This window comes from Salmo salar, chromosome 01 (assembly GCF_965601325.2).
Source record: "Salmo salar chromosome 01, fSalSal1, whole genome shotgun sequence".
Classification (NCBI taxonomy): Eukaryota; Metazoa; Chordata; class Actinopteri; order Salmoniformes; family Salmonidae; genus Salmo; species Salmo salar.
In genome coordinates this window covers 130,935,196-130,953,945 of record NC_138291.1, presented here as the reverse complement: position 1 = coordinate 130,953,945, position 18,750 = coordinate 130,935,196, and the positions used below count along the sequence as shown (strand labels likewise).

Below are 18,750 nucleotides of genomic sequence, written 5' to 3'. Positions count from 1 at the left end.
CCAACACAACACATCACTGAGTACTACTCTTCATTTTTAAGCATGGTAGTGGCTTGCTCATGTAATGGGTATGCTTGAGCTAAGCACAGGCAAAATTCTAGAGAAAAACCTGGTTCAGTCTGCTTTCCAACAACACTGGGAGACAAATTCATCTTTCATAACATCTTTGAAATTCATAACATGTAATTGACTTACATAAATTAGATATAATTCTGTATTTCATTTTCAATAAATGTGCAATAACATTAAAATCTATACATTGACAGCTTTATTATAGTAATACCAACTAAATTAACGGTAAATTAAGATTCAAGCTGTAAAAAAGGGGAGGAAATGACGAGACAGCATACAGCTGAAGCAATAAACAAATGTTCAAAAAAAAGCACGATCTTTCACATTCTATGTTATGGTTGGCAAGTCAGTATACACCCCTGGTGTAATGTATGATACGAGGCAGCAGTTACAGTTGAATTGTAGAATATAGCAAAGCAATGGTGCAACAATTCAATATTCCCTTAATGGAGGGTACAAGAGCAAATATACCAAACATTAGGAACACCTTCCTAATATTGTGTTGCAGCCCCCCCTTTTGCCCTCAGAACAGCCTCAATTCATGGGGGCATAGACTTTACAAAGTGTCGAAAGCGTTCCACAGCGATGATGGCCCATGTTGACTCTAATGCTTCCCACAGTTGTGTCAAGTTCACTGGATATCCTTTGGGTGGTGGACCAATATTGATACACATGAAAAACTTAGCAGCGTTGCAGTTCTTGACAGAAACAGTTGCGCCTGGCCCCATACTACCAAACCCCGTTCAAAGGCACAAATCTTTCGTCTTGCCCATTCACCCTCTGAATGGCACACATACACAATCCATGTCTCAATTGTCTCAAGGCATAAAAATCCTTCATCTCTACACAGATTGAAGTGTATTTAACAAGTGACATCAATAATGGTTCATAGCTTTCAACTAGATAAACCTGGTCAGTCTACCATGGAAAGATCAGGTTTTCTTAATGTTTTGTATACATCTCTTCAAACATTTTTGTTTTAAAAATCTCAATCTTCAGTCAATGTTTTGACCAACAGCAGTTTTACAATAAAATCCAGAATTACCTGAAATGCTTTAACATGACCAGGAGGAAAAACAAGAAAATGAGGGTGAGGAACAAGCTTCAAACTCAAAGCCTCAAAAAAGAGCAGACACTGTCAAAACATTTTGAAAATAGCATCAAAATTGCCATAGGACAAAATACTGTATGTTCAACCCCCTGACTATTGCAGGAAGGTAGTGCACAACAATAAATTAAAAGATACCTGGTAAAGAATAACACCAAAGATACACAGATTTCGTAATACACAACTCCATATATTAAAATATATATTAACCATTTGGCAGATAGCTGGGCTGTCAGTAAACAAGTGTGCTTTCAGACTTGTGAAGATTAATCTTCTAAGACCGCAGACTGTCTGTACAGAGGGGTAGCTCTAGTCCCTCAGCCATTTGAAAAACCTATTTTATTGCAGCACAAGTTAATCTAACTCTGCAAAAGACTTCCATAGTTTTATACATCCCAATGAGACTCAGTCTGTCAGGAATGATTGTTCAAACGCAAAAAGGCTACAGCTAGCTAATGCTAACACGGAAGAGTTTTTAGCATCACTGAGCCTATGCAGATGGAACTGATAGAAAGCCCAGAAATCAAAAAACAAACTGAAAATAAAACCATAGTCTCTGTGGTTTAACTGGAATCAAAAGAATGTCAACTGATTTCTATCCTAAACACGGGTCTGTTTACTGAGTCTTTACTAAACAGCTCCACAATCCACTCTCTCTCACTGTTTTATGAGACTGCTGTGAACCTATGAAGAGCTCTCAGTTTATCTACCAGACAGTGATGAATGTGAAATTGAGATCTTGACTTTTCCACATTTTGTTACGTTACAGCCTTATTGTAAAATGTATGAAATTAATTGATTACCTCAATCTACACACAATACCCCATAATGACAAAGCGAAAACAGGTTTTTAGAAATGTTATAAAAAACTAAAATACCTTATTTAGGTATTCAGACCCTCAACATCCTTGAGATGTTTCTACAACTTGATTGGAGTCCACCTGTGGTTAAATTCAATTGATTGGACATGATTTGAAAAGGCACACACCGGTCTATATAAGGTCCCACAATTGACAGTGCAAGTCTGAGCAAAAACCAAGCTATGAGGTCGAAGGAATTGTCCGTGTAGCGGCAAGGACTAGGGGAAGGGTACCAAAACCATTCTGCAGCATTGAAGGTCCCCAAGAACAGTGGCCTCCAGCATTCTTAAAAATGGAAGAAACTTGGAACCACCAAGACTCTTCCTAGAGTTGGCCGCCCGGCCAAACTGAGCCATTGGGGGAGAAGGGCCTTGGTTAGGGAGGTGACCAAGTACCCGATGGTTACTCTGACAGAGCTCCAGAGTCCCTCTGTGGAGATGGCTGTCCTTCTGGAAGGTTCTCCCTTCTGTGCAGCACTCCACCAAATCAGGCCTTTAGAGTGGCCAGACAGAAGCAAGATTCTCAGGTCTGATGAAACCAAGATTGAACTCTTCGGCCTGCATGCCAAGCGTCACGTCTGGAGGAAACCTGGCACCATCAGCGGCAGGGACTGGGAGACAAGTCAGGATCGAGGGAAAGATGACCGGAGCAAAGTACAGAGATCCTTGATGAAAACCTGCTCCAGAGTGCTCAGGACCTCAGACTGAGGCGAAGGTTCACCTTCCAACAGGACAATGATCCAAAGCACACAGCCAAGACAACGCTGGAGTGGTTACGGGACAAGTCTCTGAATGTCCTTGAGTGGCCCAGCCAGAGCCCGGACTTGAACCTGATCGGACCATCTCTGGAGAGACCTGAAAATAGCTGTGCAGCGACGATCCCCATCCAACCTGATAGAGCTTGGAATTATCTGCAGAGAAGAATGGGAAACTCCCCAAATACAGGTGTGCCAAGAAGATAGCCAAGACGACTCAATGCTGTAATCGCTGCCAAAGATGCTTCAATAAAGTACTGGGCAAAGCGTCTGAATACTTATGTAAACGTGATATTTCTGTGTTTTATTTTTAATACATTTTCAAAAATGGTTTGCTTTGTCATTATGGGGTATGTTGTGTAGCTTGATGAGGGGGAAAAACTATTTAATCCATTTTAGAATAAGGCTGTAATGTAACAAAATGTGGAAAGAGTCAAGGGGTCTGAATACTTTTCGAATTCACTGTAAGTACTAACTTGTTGCTCTTAAAATACAAGTTGATATTCAAGGCCTGTTAAATATGATGTCTAAAGCTCAACTATCTGCCATTTTCTCTTGATAAAGGTTTTTGAACACCTGTAAGTGCCATTTCCTGCAATCTAGAGCAAAACAGTTGCCTTATATGATAACAATTAAGTATTTTATTTCTCAAAGTGGCGCAGCTAGTTCACAAGGTGGTGCAGCGCTCCTGTTACATTCTTTGGGGAGAACCCTCCAGTCAGTGCTTAAAGGAACAACCACTAGTGCTCCTGTTCAGTGACAGTGTGGTTGAGTGCTTGGGTTGGGCTGCTCGTGCAGTCAGCTCAGGGAAGACAGGTCACATGCAGTCCACCACGTTGCTGGAGCCCTGGCCCACGTCCCTGATCTGGCTGATGTGAGAGGAGCAGACAGCCACTCCTGCGCCAGCCCGGCAGTGAGACACCGACCCCACCAGCTCCCATCTGAGGAGACACACACAACACATATCAATATAAATGTCAACATCATACTAGCTGCTCCAAAACGTAGATTTTCCTTTCAACTGTAAAAAACCTAAACAGGATACTGTGAAGGTGTAGTAGGCCAGAGATACTCTTTTATAAAAATGGGTTCGCTTGATTTAGCTGACCCGATACAACCCATCTGTCTCACCTGAACAGCATCCCTTCCCATCCTCCCTCTCCATCTCACCTGTTCATGCGGGGTTCAAAGGCTTCCACTGTGTTGAGGTAGATGTTCCCGTTGTGACCTCCGACCGCAAACACGCAGCCCATAACCGTGGCCACACCCACTCCGCCCCGGGGCGTGGTCAGCTCAGAGACGTAGTCCCAGCAACTCAGACGGGGGTCAAAACGCTCCACAGAACTCAGTGGGGAGTTGTCATCAAAACCACCTGACAGCGAAGACAGACCGAAAGACAGAATCAAATACACGCCAAAGTTGTACTCTTGTAAAGCTGGCTCAGTTGGTAAGAGTGTGGTGCTAGAAACACCAAGGTTGTGGGTTGAATTCCCACAGGGATCACAAACATACTACAAATCTATGCACTCACTGTAAATTGCTTTGAATAACAGAGTCTAAGTCGCATATCAATCCACAGTGTGATATCTTATTTAAGTCTTGAATAGCATTATGCAGTCAGTGAAGCTGCAGACTTTCAATAAAGAGCTACTCCATCCACTGAGGTCAATGCATAGACTGAGGTTATCAGTAGCTTTTCCTCCTCCAAACACACCAATGCTGACTCATGCAAACTAGGGTGAGCTAAAAGTCAGGCCAAAGCTCTGAAACAGCCTTAGATGACTCTTCAAATTCAGCAACACAATACAATTACCCCATCCTTATGGATCGATTTTAATTAGCAACCAACTTGACAAAACAATAACTTTTCTCCCTCCTGTTTCATGTTTACAAGCCAACAACTATTGTGTGTAGTGGTGTGTGAGTGGGAGGGAATGATGTGAAGTATGAGAAGAAAGTTTTGTTTCCAATGATGTGGTGAATCGATATGTGGTTGTTTTACCTACTTTGATTGAATGCACGGATTGTAAGTCACTCTGGATAAGACCATTTGCTAAACAGTAAACATGTCGTCCCCCACAAATTATGCAGCGCCCTCTCAGGCAGATGAGCCAATTAGTGACAATTATTCAACAGGACAGGAGAAATGCTTGTTCTAAGTATGGAATTCCAGTTGATTACTCTAGCGTCCCCCCTTGGGCAAATCAGTGTAATTTTGTAAATGCCAGCTCTCTATGGCATGACGCATCATTCACTCAAGTTTCGTAAAAATCGGGCCAGCTGATGCCAGATATCGCTTGACTTAAGTACATACAGAGACAGATCCATAGCCCCAACCCCCCCCCCCCCCCACGATGACTAAAATGTAAATGCAGTGGTGCTGAGCTGTGTTCTTACCCACTACATAGAGGCACCCGTTGAGCTCGCCGACTCCGTTCCCTGCCCGTCTCTGGCCCATCTCCCTGACCTCCGTCCACTTGTTGAGATATGGGTCAAACCTCTCCACACTAGATAGAGAGGCCACACCATCGTTAACCCCCACAGCATACACGTGACTCTGACAGGACAGGAGAGTGTTAAAATATAGGCCTAACTGACAGGGGAGGAGAGGATTAATCCATTGAGTTACACCGCGACACCAGTGTGATTTGGACTTCTAACCCCTTTTAAACATTGTGTGTTTGAACTACAGACTTCTGGGTTGTACCATTGGATTCATCTATTTCTTCTGCATTCATTAGTATGTGTGATTAACTGGGGCTGAGCTAGAGTGGCGTTTGTGAGACAAGGACCTGGGGCCAGGTCTTTTTACAAAAATGCCTATAGAGTCGGGATGGTTTGAGCTACACATTAACCTCTCTAGGGCAGGTGGCACCAAATCGTCCCACCTACGTAACAGCCAGTTGAATCCTGTGGCGCGATTTTCAAATACCTTAGAAATGCTATTACTTCAATTTCTCAAACATATTACTATTTTACAGCTATTTAAAGACAAGACTCTCGTTAATCTAACCACACTGTCCCCTTTCAAAAAGGCTTTACAACGAAAGCAAAACATTAGATTATGTCAGCAGAGTACCCAGCCAGAAATAATCAGACACCCATATTTCAAGCTAGCATATGTCACAAAAACCCAGAAGACAGCTAAATGCAGCACTAACCTTTGATGATCTTCATCAGATGACAACCCTAGGACATTATGTTATACAATACATGCATGTTTTGTTCAATCAAGTTCATATTTATATAAAAAAACAGCTTTTTACATTAGCATGTGACGTTCAGAACTAGCATACCACCCGCAAACTTCCGGGGAATTTGCTAACAATTTACTAAATTACTCACGATAAACGTTCACAAAAAGCATAACAATTATTTTAAGAATTATAGATACAGAACTCCTCTATGCACTCGATATGTCCGATTTTAAAATAGCTTTTTGGTGAAAGCACATTTTGCAATATTCTAAGTACATAGCCCAGCCATCACGGGCTAGCTATTTAGACACCCAGCAAGTTTAGCCTTCACCAAAATCAGATTTACTATAACAAAAATGTTATTACCTTTGGTGTTCTTCGTCAGAATGAACTCCCAGGACTTCTACTTCAATAACAAATGTTGGTTTGGTCCCAAATAATCCATCGTTATATCCAAATAGCGGCGTTTTGTTCGTACGTTCTAGACACTATCCGAAATTGTAAATCAGGGTTACGCGCATGGCGCAATTCGTGACAAAAAATGTCTAAATATTCCATTACCGTACTTCGAAGCATGTCAACCGCTGTTTAAAATAAATGTTTATGCAATTTATCTCGTAAAAAAGCGATAATATTCCGACCGGGAATCTGCGTTTCGGTAAATAGAGGGAAAAAAAAGTAGGACGGGGGCGACCAGTGCACGCGCCTAAGCCCACTGTCCCTTGATCGGCCACTTGACAAAAGCGATAATGCGTTTCAGCCTGGGGCTGGAATGACGACATTCAGCTTTTTCCCGGGCTCTGAGAGCCTATGGGAGCCGTGGGAAGTGTCACGTTACCGCAGAGATCCTTTGTTTTGGAAAGAGATGTCAAAGAAAGCCAATAAATGGTCAGACAGGCCACTTCCTGTAAAGGAATCTCTCAGGTTTTTGCCTGCCATATGAGTTCTGTTATACTCACAGACACCATTCAAACAGTTTTAGAAACTTTAGGGTGTTTCCTATCCATATCTAATAAGTATATGCATATTCTAGTTACTGGGTAGGAGTAGTAACCAGATTAAATCGGGTACGTTTTTTATCCGGCGGTGTAAATACTGCCCCCTAGCCCTAAGAGGTTAAAAGCTATGTATGAAAAGATGCACAAACATGCACATTTAACTAATGATGCTCACAAGCTACACAAGAGTCGTTAGACGTTAATGGGTTCTTCTACATAAAAGACCATAGGAAATCCAAGGACATAGAGTCTAAAATACTGTAATAAGATCACATAGTTGCTGTCAAACTCCACAAACTTGTCACTGACTAGTTGTAGATTAATTTCCCACTGAGCAAACAATTTCTGTACCTTCATCTATCAGGGGGGACCTTATTTGTTTATTGACATTGGTCAATCAAACTCATGCATGCAACCGTTTATGTCAATTTGTTTTGTGTTCCACTTGAGCCCTGGTTGTCCTGAAAAGAAAATGCTAAAACTCTTCATTGTGAGGCTAAATACAGTATAAGGGCTGGACATGCAGATAAATGAAAGTCAGATAAATTAAAAGCAGATTTTTGCTGGGGTCTCTGGACTGATAGGTTTAACCTGTTAGGGCTAGGGGGCAGCATTTGCACGTCTGGATAAAAAAAATGTACCCGATTTAATCTGGTTACTAATCCTACCCAGTAACTAGAATATGCATATACTTATTATATATGGATAGAAAACACCCTAAATTTTCTAAAACTGTTTGAATGGTGTCTGTGAGTATAACAGAACTCATTTGGCAGGCAAAACCCTGAGACATTTTCTGACAGGAAGTGGATACCTGATGTGTTGTATTACCTTTAAACCTATCCCATTGAAAAACACAGGGGCTGAGGAATATTTTGGCACTTCCTATTGCTTCCACTAGATGTCACCAGCCTTTACAAAGTGTTTTGAGTCTTCTGGAGGGAGATCTGACCGAACAAGAGCCATGGAACGATGATGTCCCATTAGACACCTGGCGCGCGAGTTCATGTTGGGTACCCTCGTTCCAATACGTTATAAAAGAGTATGCATTCGTCCACCTTGAATATTATTCATGTTCTGGTTAAAAAAGGCCCTAATGATTTATGCTATACAACGTTTGACATGTTTGAACGAACGTAAATATATTTTTTCCCCTCGTTCATGACGAGAAGTCCGGCTGGCTTAGATCATGTGCTAACGAGACGGAGATTTTTGGACATAAATGATGAGCTTTTTTGAACAAAACTACATTCGTTATGGACCTGTGATACCTGGAAGTGACATCTGATGAAGAGAATCAAAGGTAATGGATTATTTACATAGTATTTTCGATTTTAGATCTCCCCAACATGACGTCTAGTCTGTATCGCAACGCGTATTTTTCTGGGCGCAGTGCTCAGATTATTGCAAAGTGTGATTTCCCAGTAAGGTTATTTTTAAATCTGGCAAGTTGATTGCGTTCAAGAGATGTAAATCTATAATTCTTTAAATGACAATATAATATTTTACCAATGTTTTCTAATTTTAATTATTTAATTTGTGACGCTGACTTGACTGCCGGTTATTGGAGGGAAACGATTTCCTCAACATCAATGCCATAGTAAAACGCTGTTTTTGGATATAAATATGAACTTGATAGAACTAAAAATGCATGCATTGTCTAACATAATGTCCTAGGAGTGTCATCTGATGGAGATTGTAAAAGGTTAGTGCATCATTTTAGCTGGTTTTATGGTTTTGGTGACCCTGTCTTTGACTTGACAAAACATTACACACAACTCTTGTAAATGTACTGTCCTAACATACTCTAAATTTATGCTTTCGCCGTAAAACCTTTTTGAAATCGTAAAACGTGGTTAGATTAAGGAGATGTTTATCTTTCAAAGGGTGTAAAATAGTTGTATGTTTGAAAAATTTGAATTTTGACATTTATTTGGATTCAAATTTGCCGCTCTTGAAATGCACCTGCTGTTGATGGAGTGCACCACGGGTGGCACGCTAGCGTCCCACCTAGCCCATAGAGGTTAACTGTTATTATGGCCTGGTATTATGCACACGAACACATCAGACTTCAAATCAAACAAACAGCTCAGGGGATAAAATCTCTTTACTCGATATAAAATGGTTATAAAAGCATCTGAGGATGTCATGTGTGATGAGTGTACGAATAAATGCGATGTAACACCTGGGTCGTGTCAACTAGGCACAAAACAGGGAAGAACCATCTGAATGAAAGACACTTGTTTTCTGCTGCACAATGTTTTGAAAAAATGTTGCTATGGTGTGCCCTAATGAACACTTGATCCATAATATACCCAGCAAAAAAAGAAACGTCCTCTCACTGTCAACTGCGTTTATTTTCAGCAAACTTAACATGTGTAAATATTTGTATGAACATAACAACATTCAACAAATGAGACAAACTGAACAAGTTCCACAGACATGTGACTAACAGAAATTAAATAATGTGTCCCTGAACAAAGGGGGGGGGGGGGTCAAAATCAAAAGTAACAGTCAGTATCTGGTGTGGCCACCAGCAGCATTAAGTACTGCAGTGCATCTCCTACTCATGGACTGCAGCAAATTTGACAGTTCTTGCTGTGAGATGTTACCATACTCTTCCACCAAGGCACCTGCAAGTTCCCGGATATTTCTGGGGGGGAATGGCCCTAGCCCTCACCCTCCGATCAAACAGGTCCCAGACGTGCACAATGGGATTGAGATCCGGGCTCTTCGCTGGCCAGGGCAGAACACTGACATTCCTGTCTTGCAGGAAATCACACACAGAACGAGCAGTATGGCGGATGGCGTTGTCATGCTGGAGGGTCATGTCAGGAAGAGCCTGCAGAAAGGGTACCACATGAGGGAGGAGGATGTCTTCCCTGTAACGCACAGCGTTGAGATTGCCTGCAATGACAACAAGCTCAGTCCGATGATGCTGTGACACACCGCCCCAGACCATGAAGGACCCTCCACCTCCAAATCGATTCCGCTCCAGAGTACAGGCCTCGGTGTAACGCTCATTCCTTCGACGATAAATGCAAATCCGACCATCACTCCTGGTGAGACAAATCCACGACTCGCCAGTGAAGAGCACTTTTTGCCAGTCCTGTCTGGGCCAGCAACGGTGGGTTTGTGCCCATAGGCGGTGTTGTTGCCGCTTATGTCTGGTGATGACTTGCCTTACAACAGGCCTACAAGCAGTCAGTCCAGCCTCTCTCAGCCTATTGCGGACAGTCTGAGCACTGATGGAGGGATTGTGCGTTCCTGGTGTAACTCGGGCAGTTGTTGTTGCCATCCTGTACCTGTCCCGCAGGTGTGATGTTCAGATGTACCGATCCGGTGCAATTGTTGTTACACGTGGTCTGCCACTGCGAGGACGATCAGCTGTCCGTCCTGTAGTGCCGTCTTAGGCATCTCACAGTACAGACATTGCAATTTATTGCCCTGGCCACATCTGCAGTCCTCATGCCTCCTTGCAGCATGCCTAAGGCACGAACACGCAGATGAGCAGGGACCCTGGGCCTCTTTCTTTTGGTGTTTTTCAGTCAGTAGAAAGGCCTCTTTAGTGTCCTAAGTTTTCATAACTGTGACCTTAATTGCTTACCGTCTGTAAGCTGTTAGTGTCTTCACGACCATTCCACAGGTGCATGTTCATTAATTGTTTATGGTTCATTGAACAAGCATGAAAAACAGTGTTTAAACTCTTTACAAAGAAGATCTGTGAAGTTATTTGGATTTTTATGAATTATCTTTGAAAGACAGGGTCCTGAAAAAGGGACGTTTCTTTTTTTTTTTCTTCCTGAGTTTAGTATATGATCAGTCTAGCCAGGTGTCTAGAGTGTCTTGTTCTCACCCCTAAGGCCACAGAGCCCACTCCACCTCTGGGTGTGTTCATGGGTGCCACAGCACTCCAGTGGTCGCTCTCGATGTCGTATCTCTCTACATCGTTGAAACAGGAGTTGTCATCTAGACCACCGATGGCATAGATAGGACCTCCTAGAGCTGCCAGATCTATGCCTCTCCTTCACACAGCAATGAAAATAATTCAGTATGAGCAGTACGAGTGTGAGTATAATTAGGTATCTTTTGACTGTAAAAGTACATTTCTATAACAAAATCTCTAACTCATATTAGAGACTTAATTTGCCAGACATTACATACCTTTTAGTGTTCATGGAAGCTTTCATCATCCACTTGTTGGTGAGATGATCAAACATCTCCATGTTGCCCAGGTGTTCACTACCATCATGGCCCCCTACTGCATACACTTTACCTGAGGAGGGATATAATAAATAATGAATTGTTGTATAATCAAAAGCAACTTAGTCATACTTGCATACATTTTACGTACAGGTGGTCCCGGGAAACAAACTCACTATCCTGTTGTTCCAAGCGTCATGCTCTAACTTAGCTACAGAGGACCAAGATGAACACAAGGTACGCTAGGTTAGGACTACTAGACCCTCATAACCCGACTATCCATCCATCCAAGACTGAACTCAACTGTGCAGGGGAAACAATCCTAACTATGGAAACCCCTACGGTTTAGGACATAGAATTTATGGTAGGCCAACTGATCACATTTCAAGACAGGTACTAGTCAATGATTATATCTGGATTACCACAAATCTGACTTCCCTGAAAGTGTTTAAGAAAAGCTTCTAGTGTGGAATGAAACCAAAGAAGAGCTCTAGATGCTTTTCTCCTGTTTTGTTCATAACCTGAAGCTAGTTTATTTCAAGGGAATAGGCTTTTCAGAGTGGAAGCAAGCTAAACCATCAGTCTCTGTGCTCAGACCATCCCTGGGAGATTCTATAATGCACTCCAAACCTAATGAAGAAAAGAGACCTACGAGAAAACACACTACTGAACTGAACCAACATGTATCCATCATATGAAGGCTATTCTCTAAGGATGTGCATCTCGCCATACAAGCACAATTCGATACACATCTAGATACTGTACATGGGCTCTGATACAATACAGGAACGATATTTTTAGTTTGAAACCATTCGGTGCGATTTGATTAGCGGAACAAATTGATGCGATTCGGTTTGATTGGATGCAAACACATTCCATTCCAAATTAATATCTGATACTGATGGAGCTCAGGAGCTGAGCGGAATCTGTCTGAGCTGACTTCTCTGAGCCTGTATACTATCCTCATGGGTATTGGAAATCCCCAAAAGGAAACGAAAACAAGGAAGATTCTCCAGGTCCCCACGTGGACAAAGGCTAGGAGGTACAAAGAGGCACTGACAACAATAAAAACAGGTGGAGTATTAGGAGGGGTTCTGTAAGACACTCACGGGGGTGCCAACTGAAAGTTGACTAGCAACAACAACTGGAACCTAAAACGACACCCATCATGAGCACCCACTAAATTTGCCCAAGAAGAGGCAGATTAAAAATAAAAACCCACACCAAACTTAAGACAGGAAGCAAACCAAAATGGTGGAGCAAAACTAAAACAGGGAAGATCAGACAAAAGGCAGTCATGTGCCTTTTACTGAGGAGTGGCTTCAGTCTGGCCACTCTACCATAAAAGCCTGATTTGGTGGAGTGCTGCAGAGATAGTTGTCCTTCTGAAAGGTTCTCCCATCTCCACAGAGGAACTCTGGAGCTTTGTCAGAGTGACTATGAGGTTCTTGGTTACCTCCCTGACCGAGGCCCTTCTCCCCCGTTTGGCCGGGCGGCAGCTCTAGGAAGAGTCTTGGTGGTACCAAACTTCCATTTAAGAATGACGGAGGCCTCTGTGTTCTTGGGGACCTTCAATGCTGTAGGAATGTTTTGGCGCCCTTCCGCAGATCTGTGCCTTGACCCAATCCTGTCTCGGAGCTCTACGAACAATTTCTTCGACCTCATGGCTTGGTTTTTGCTCTGACATGCACTGTCAACTGTGGGACCTTATATAGACAGGTGTGTGCCTTTTCCAAATCATGTGCAATCAATTGAATTTACCACAGCTAGACCTCAAACAAGTAGTTTGAGTCTCATAGCAAAGGGTCTAAATACTTATTTACATAAGGCATTTGTTTTTATTTTTAATACATTTGCAAAAAATCGTAAAAATCATGTTTGCTTTTTCATTATGGTGTATTGTGCGTAGATTCAGGGAAAAAAATGTAATACGTTTCAGAATAAAGCTGTAACGTAACAAAATGTGGAAAAAAGCGGTCTGAAAGGCCAGCATCCCGGAGTCACCTCTTCACTGTTGACGTTGAGACTGGTGTTTTGCGGGTACTATTTATAATGAAGCTGCCAGTTGAGGACTTGCGAGGCCCCTGTTTCTCAAACTAGACACTAATGTACTTGTCCTCTTGCTCAGTTGTGCACCGGGGCCTCCCACTCCTCTTTCTATTCTGGTTAGAGCCAGTTTGCGCTGTTCTGTGAAGGGAGTAGTACACAGCATTGTACGAGATCTTCAGATTCTTGGCAATTTCTCACATGGAATAGCCTTCATTTCTCAGAACAAGAATAGACTGATGAGTTTCAGAAGAAAGTACTATGTTTCTGGTCATTTTGAGACTAATGATAATGATAATGCTCCAGATACTCAACTAGTCTAAAGGCCAGTTTTATTGCTTCTTTAGTCAAAACTACAGTTAGCTGTGCTAACATAATTGCCAAAGGGTTTTCTAATGATCAATTAGCCTTTTAAAATTATAAACTTGGATTAGTTAACCTCTATGGGCTAGGTGGGATGCTTGCTTCGAAGCATGTCGGGTATGTTTTTTATCCAGCCGTGTCAATATTGACACGGCCGGATAAAAAACGTACCCGATTTAATCTGGTTACTACTCCTGCCCAGTAACTAGAATATGCATATCATTATTGGCTTTGGATAGAAAACACCCTAAAGTTTCTAAAACTGTTTGAATGGTGTCTGTGAGTATAACAGAACTCATTTGGCAGGCAAAACCCTGAGACATTTTCTGACAGGAAATGGATACCTGATGTGTTGAATGACCTTTAAGCCTATGCCATTGAAACACACAGGGGTTGATTAATGTTTTGGCACTTCCTATTGCTTCCACTAGATGTCACCAGCCTTTACAAAGTGTTTTGAGTCTTTTACTGTGAGATCTGACCGAACAAGAGCCATGGAACGGTGATGGCCGATTAGACTCTGGCGCGCGAGTTCATGTTGGGTACCCTCGTTCCAATACGTTATAAAAGAGAATGCATTCGTCCACCTTGAATATTATTCATGTTCTGGTTAAAAAAGGCACTAATGATTTATGCTATACAACGTTTGACATGTTTGAACGAACGTAAATATATTTTTTCCCCTCGTTCATGACGAGAAGTCCGGCTGGCTTAGATCATGTGCTAACAACACGGAGCTTTTTGGACATAAATGATGAGCTTTTTTGAACAAAACTACATTCGTTATGGACCTGGGATTCCTGGAAGTGACAACTGATGAAGAGAATCAAAGGTAATGGATTATTTACATAGTATTTTCGATCTCTCCAACATGGCCGTTTGTCTGTATAGCAAAGCGTATTTTTCTGGGCGCAGTGCTCAGATTATTGCAAAGTGTGATTTCCCAGTAAGGTTATTTTTAAATCTGGCAAGTTGATTGCGTTCAAGAGATGTAAATCTATAATTCTTTAAATGACAATATAATATTTTACCAATGTTTTCTAATTTTAATTATTTAATTTGTGGTGCTGACTTGACTGCCAGTTATTGGAGGGAAACGATTTCCTGAACATCAACGCCATAGTAAACCGCTGTTTTTGGATATAAATATGAACTTGATAGAACTAAACATGCATTTATTGTCTAACAATGTCCTAGGAGTGTCATCTGATGGAGATCGTTAAAGGTTAGTGCATCATTTTAGCTGGTTTTATGGTTTTGGTGACGCCTGTCTTTGAATTGACAAAACATTACACACAGCTATTGTCAATGTACTCTCCTAACAATCTAACTTTATGCTTTCGCCGTAAAACCTTTTTGAAATCGGACAACGTGGTTAGATTAAGGAGATGTTTATCTTTCAAAGGGTGTAAGATAGTTGTATGTTTGAAAAATTTGAATTTTGACATTTATTTGGTTTCAAATTTGCCGCTCTTGAAATGCACCTGCTGTTGATAGGGTGCACCACGGGTGGCACGCTAGTGTCCCACATAGCCCCAAGAGGTTAAACAGCGGTTGACATGCTTCGAAGTACGGTAATGGAATATTTAGAATTTTTTTGTCACGAATTGCGCCATGCTCGTCACCCTTATTTACCCTTTCGGATAGTGTCTTGAACGCACGAAAAAAACACCGCTATTTGGATAAAACGATGGATTATTTGGGACCAAACCAACATTTGTTATTGAAGTAGAAGTCCTGGGAGTGAATTCTGACGAAGACAGCAAAGGTAATAACATTTTTCTTATAGTAAATATGACTTTGGTGAGTGCTAAACTTGCTGGGTGTCTAAATAGCTAGCACTGTGATGCCGGGCTATCTACTGAGAATATTGCAAAATGTGCTTTCACCGAAAAGCTATTTTAAAATCAGACAGAGTGCATAGAGGAGTTCTGTATCTATAATTCTTAAAATAATTGTTGTGCTTTTTGTGAACGTTTATCGTGAGTAATTTAGTAAATTCACCGGCAGTGTTCGGTGGGAATGCTAGTCACATGCTAGTCACATGCTAATGTAAAAAGCTGGTTTTTGATATAAATATGAACTTGATTGAACAAAACATGCATGTATTGTATAACATAATGTCCTAGGGTTGTCATCTGATGAAGATCAAAGGTTAGTGCTACATTTAGCTGTGGTTTGGGTTTATGTGACATTAAATGCTAGCTTGAAAAATGGGTGTCTGATTATTTCTGGCTGGGTACTCTGCTGACATAATCTAATGTTTTGCTTTCGTTGTAAAGCCTTTTTGAAATCGGACAGTGTGGTTAGATTAACGAGAGTCTTGTCTTTAAAATGGTGTAAAATAGTCATATGTTTGAGAAATTGAAGTAATAGCATTTCTAAGGTATTTGAATAACGCGCCACAGGATTCCACTGGCTGTTACGTAGGTGGGACGATTTGGTGCCACCTACCCTAGAGAGGTTAACAACGTGCCATTGGAACTCAGGAGTGATGGTTGCTGATAATGGGCCTCTGTAAGCCTATGTAGATATTACATAAAAACATCTGCTGTTTCCAGCTACAATAGTCATTTACAACATTAACAATGTCTACACTGACAGTTTACAATCCAGGGTTACTCCTCAACTCGCTCAACTGCCACATTATTTATTACAAGATTTATGAGGTTTAGTGAATGATATGTTTTAGTTTTTGAAATATACTGCTAAAAAAAAATAAAGGGAACACCTAAACAACACAATGTAACTCCAAGTCAATCTCACTTCTGTGAAATCAAACTGTCCACTTAGGAAGCAACACTGATTGACAATAAATGTCACATGCTGTTGTGCAAATGGAACAGACAACAGGTGGAAATTATAGGCAATTAGCAAGACACCCCCAATAAAGGAGTGGTTCTGCAGGTGGGGACCACAGACCACTTCTCAGTTCCTATGCTTCCTGGCTGATGTTTTGGTCACTTTTGAATGCTGGCGGTGCTTTCACTCTAGTGGTAGCATGAGACGGAGTCTACAACCCACACAAGTGGCTCAGGTAGTGCAGCTCATCCAGGATGGCACATCAATGCGAGCTGTGGCAAGAAGGTTTGCTGTGTCTGTCAGCATAGTGTCCAGAGCATGGAGGCGCTACCAGGAGACAGGCCAGTACATCAGGAGACGTGGAGGAGGCCGTAGGAGGGCAACAACCCAGCAGCAGGACCGCTACCTCCGCCTTTGTGCAAGGAGGAGCAGGAGAAGCACTGCCAGAGCCCTGCAAAATGACCTCCAGCAGGCCACAAATGTGCATGTGTCTGCTCAAACGGTCAGAAACAGACTCCATGAGGGTGGTATGAGGGCCCGACGTCCATAGGTGGGGGTTGTGCTTACAGCCCAACACCGTGCAGGACGTTTGGCATTTGCCAGAGAACACCAAGATTGGCAAATTCGCCACTGGCGCCCTGTGCTCTTCACAGATGAAAGCAGGTTCACACTGAGCACGTGACAGACGTGACAGAGTCTGGAGATGCCGTGGAGAACATTCTGCTGCCTGCAACATCCTCCAGCATGACCGGTTTGGCGGTGGGTCAGTCATGGTGTGGGGTGGCATTTCTTTGGGGGGCCGCACAGCCCTCCATGTGCTTGCCAGAGGTAGCCTGACTGCCATTAGGTACCGAGATGAGATCCTCAGACCCCTTGTGAGACCATATGCTGGTGCGGTTGGCCCTGGGTTCCTCCTAATGCAAGACAATGCTAGACCTCATGTGGCTGGAGTGTGTCAGCAGTTCCTGCAAGAGGAAGGCATTGATGCTATGGACTGGCCCGCCCGTTCCCCAGACCTGAATCCAATTGAGCACATCTGGGACATCATGTCTCGCTCCATCCACCAACGCCACGTTGCACCACAGACTGTCCAGGAGTTGGCGGATGCTTTAGTCCAGGTCTGGGAGGAGATCCCTCAGGAGACCATCCGCCACCTCATCAGGAGCATGCCCAGGCGTTGTAGGGGGGGTCATACAGGCACGTGGAGGCCACACACACTACTGAGCCTCATTTTGACTTGTTCTAAGGACATTACATCAAAGTTGGATTAGCCTGTAGTGTGGTTTTCCACTTTAATTTTGAGTGTGACTCCAAATCCAGACCTCCATGGGTTGATAAATTGGATTTCCATTGATTATTTTTGTGTGATTTTGTTGTCAGCACATTCAACTATGTAAAGAAAAAAGTATTTAATAAGATTATTTCATTCAGATCTAGGATGTGTTATTTTAGTGTTCCCTTAATTTTTTTGAGCAGTGTAATTAAACCAATTTGTGTAGTACTGAATCATAAGTAAGGCTAGGGATTTTGCAGATGCAGGAGGTTACGACTGTTCAGAATCATGATTAATACATTTACTTTTTTATGGATGTGATAAGTAAAGACCTTTAGAGTTTAATTTAGGAGATGGTAACTCTTTAAACAACCGCTCTCGTGGTGCCCCAAATTCCAAATGAGTTAATTATTACATGACTAATTTAAAATAGTTTGCTGATTCGATAAATAACAGCCATTGGATTAATGAAAGTAAAGTCACGACATTGGCTTTACTCAAAGCCAGTGGCATGTCATTGGTAAAGATAGAAAAAAGTAAGGGGCCTAGACAGCTGCCCTGGGGAATTCCTGATTCTACCTGGATTATGTTGAAGAGGCTTCCATTAAACAACACCCTCTGTACTCTGTTAGACAAGTAGCTCTTTAACCACAATATAGCAAGGGGTGTAAAGCCTTAACCTCTATGGGACCGGCGGGACGAATTCGTCCCACCTACGTAACAGCCACTGCCAGCCTGTGGCGCGATTTTCAAAATCTTCAAAATCCTATTACTTCAATTTCTCAAACATATGACTATTTTACAGCCATTTAAAGATAAGACTCTCGTTAATCTAACCACACTGTCCGATTTCAAAAAGGCTTTACAACGAAAGCAAAACATTAGATTATGTCAGCAGAGTACCAAGCCAGAAATAATCAGACACCCATTTTTCAAGCCAGCATATAATGTCACCAAAACCCAGAAGACAGCTAAATGCAGCACTCACCTTTGATGATCTTCATCAGATGACAACCCTAGGACATTATGTTATACAATACATGCATGTTTTGTTCAATCAAGTTCATATTTATA

The 18,750-nt window shown here is 42.1% G+C and overlaps 1 protein-coding gene across 1 annotated transcript in view; it reads right to left on the bottom strand.

Moving 5' to 3' along the window:
- Window positions 1–245: 245 nt before the first annotated feature.
- The window catches only part of LOC106560722 (uncharacterized), a 33,278-nt gene continuing 14,773 nt past the window's right edge, over window positions 246–18,750 (bottom strand). The window contains exons 2-6 of the mRNA XM_045699135.2: window positions 11,154–11,265; window positions 10,846–11,014; window positions 5,192–5,351; window positions 3,965–4,166; window positions 246–3,735 (exon numbers count right to left, since the gene is read on the bottom strand). Of these exons, the coding sequence (XP_045555091.1) occupies window positions 3,612–3,735; window positions 3,965–4,166; window positions 5,192–5,351; window positions 10,846–11,014; window positions 11,154–11,265 (767 nt within the window). The 3' untranslated portion in view covers window positions 246–3,611. The remainder of the gene's footprint in view (window positions 3,736–3,964; window positions 4,167–5,191; window positions 5,352–10,845; window positions 11,015–11,153; window positions 11,266–18,750) is intronic.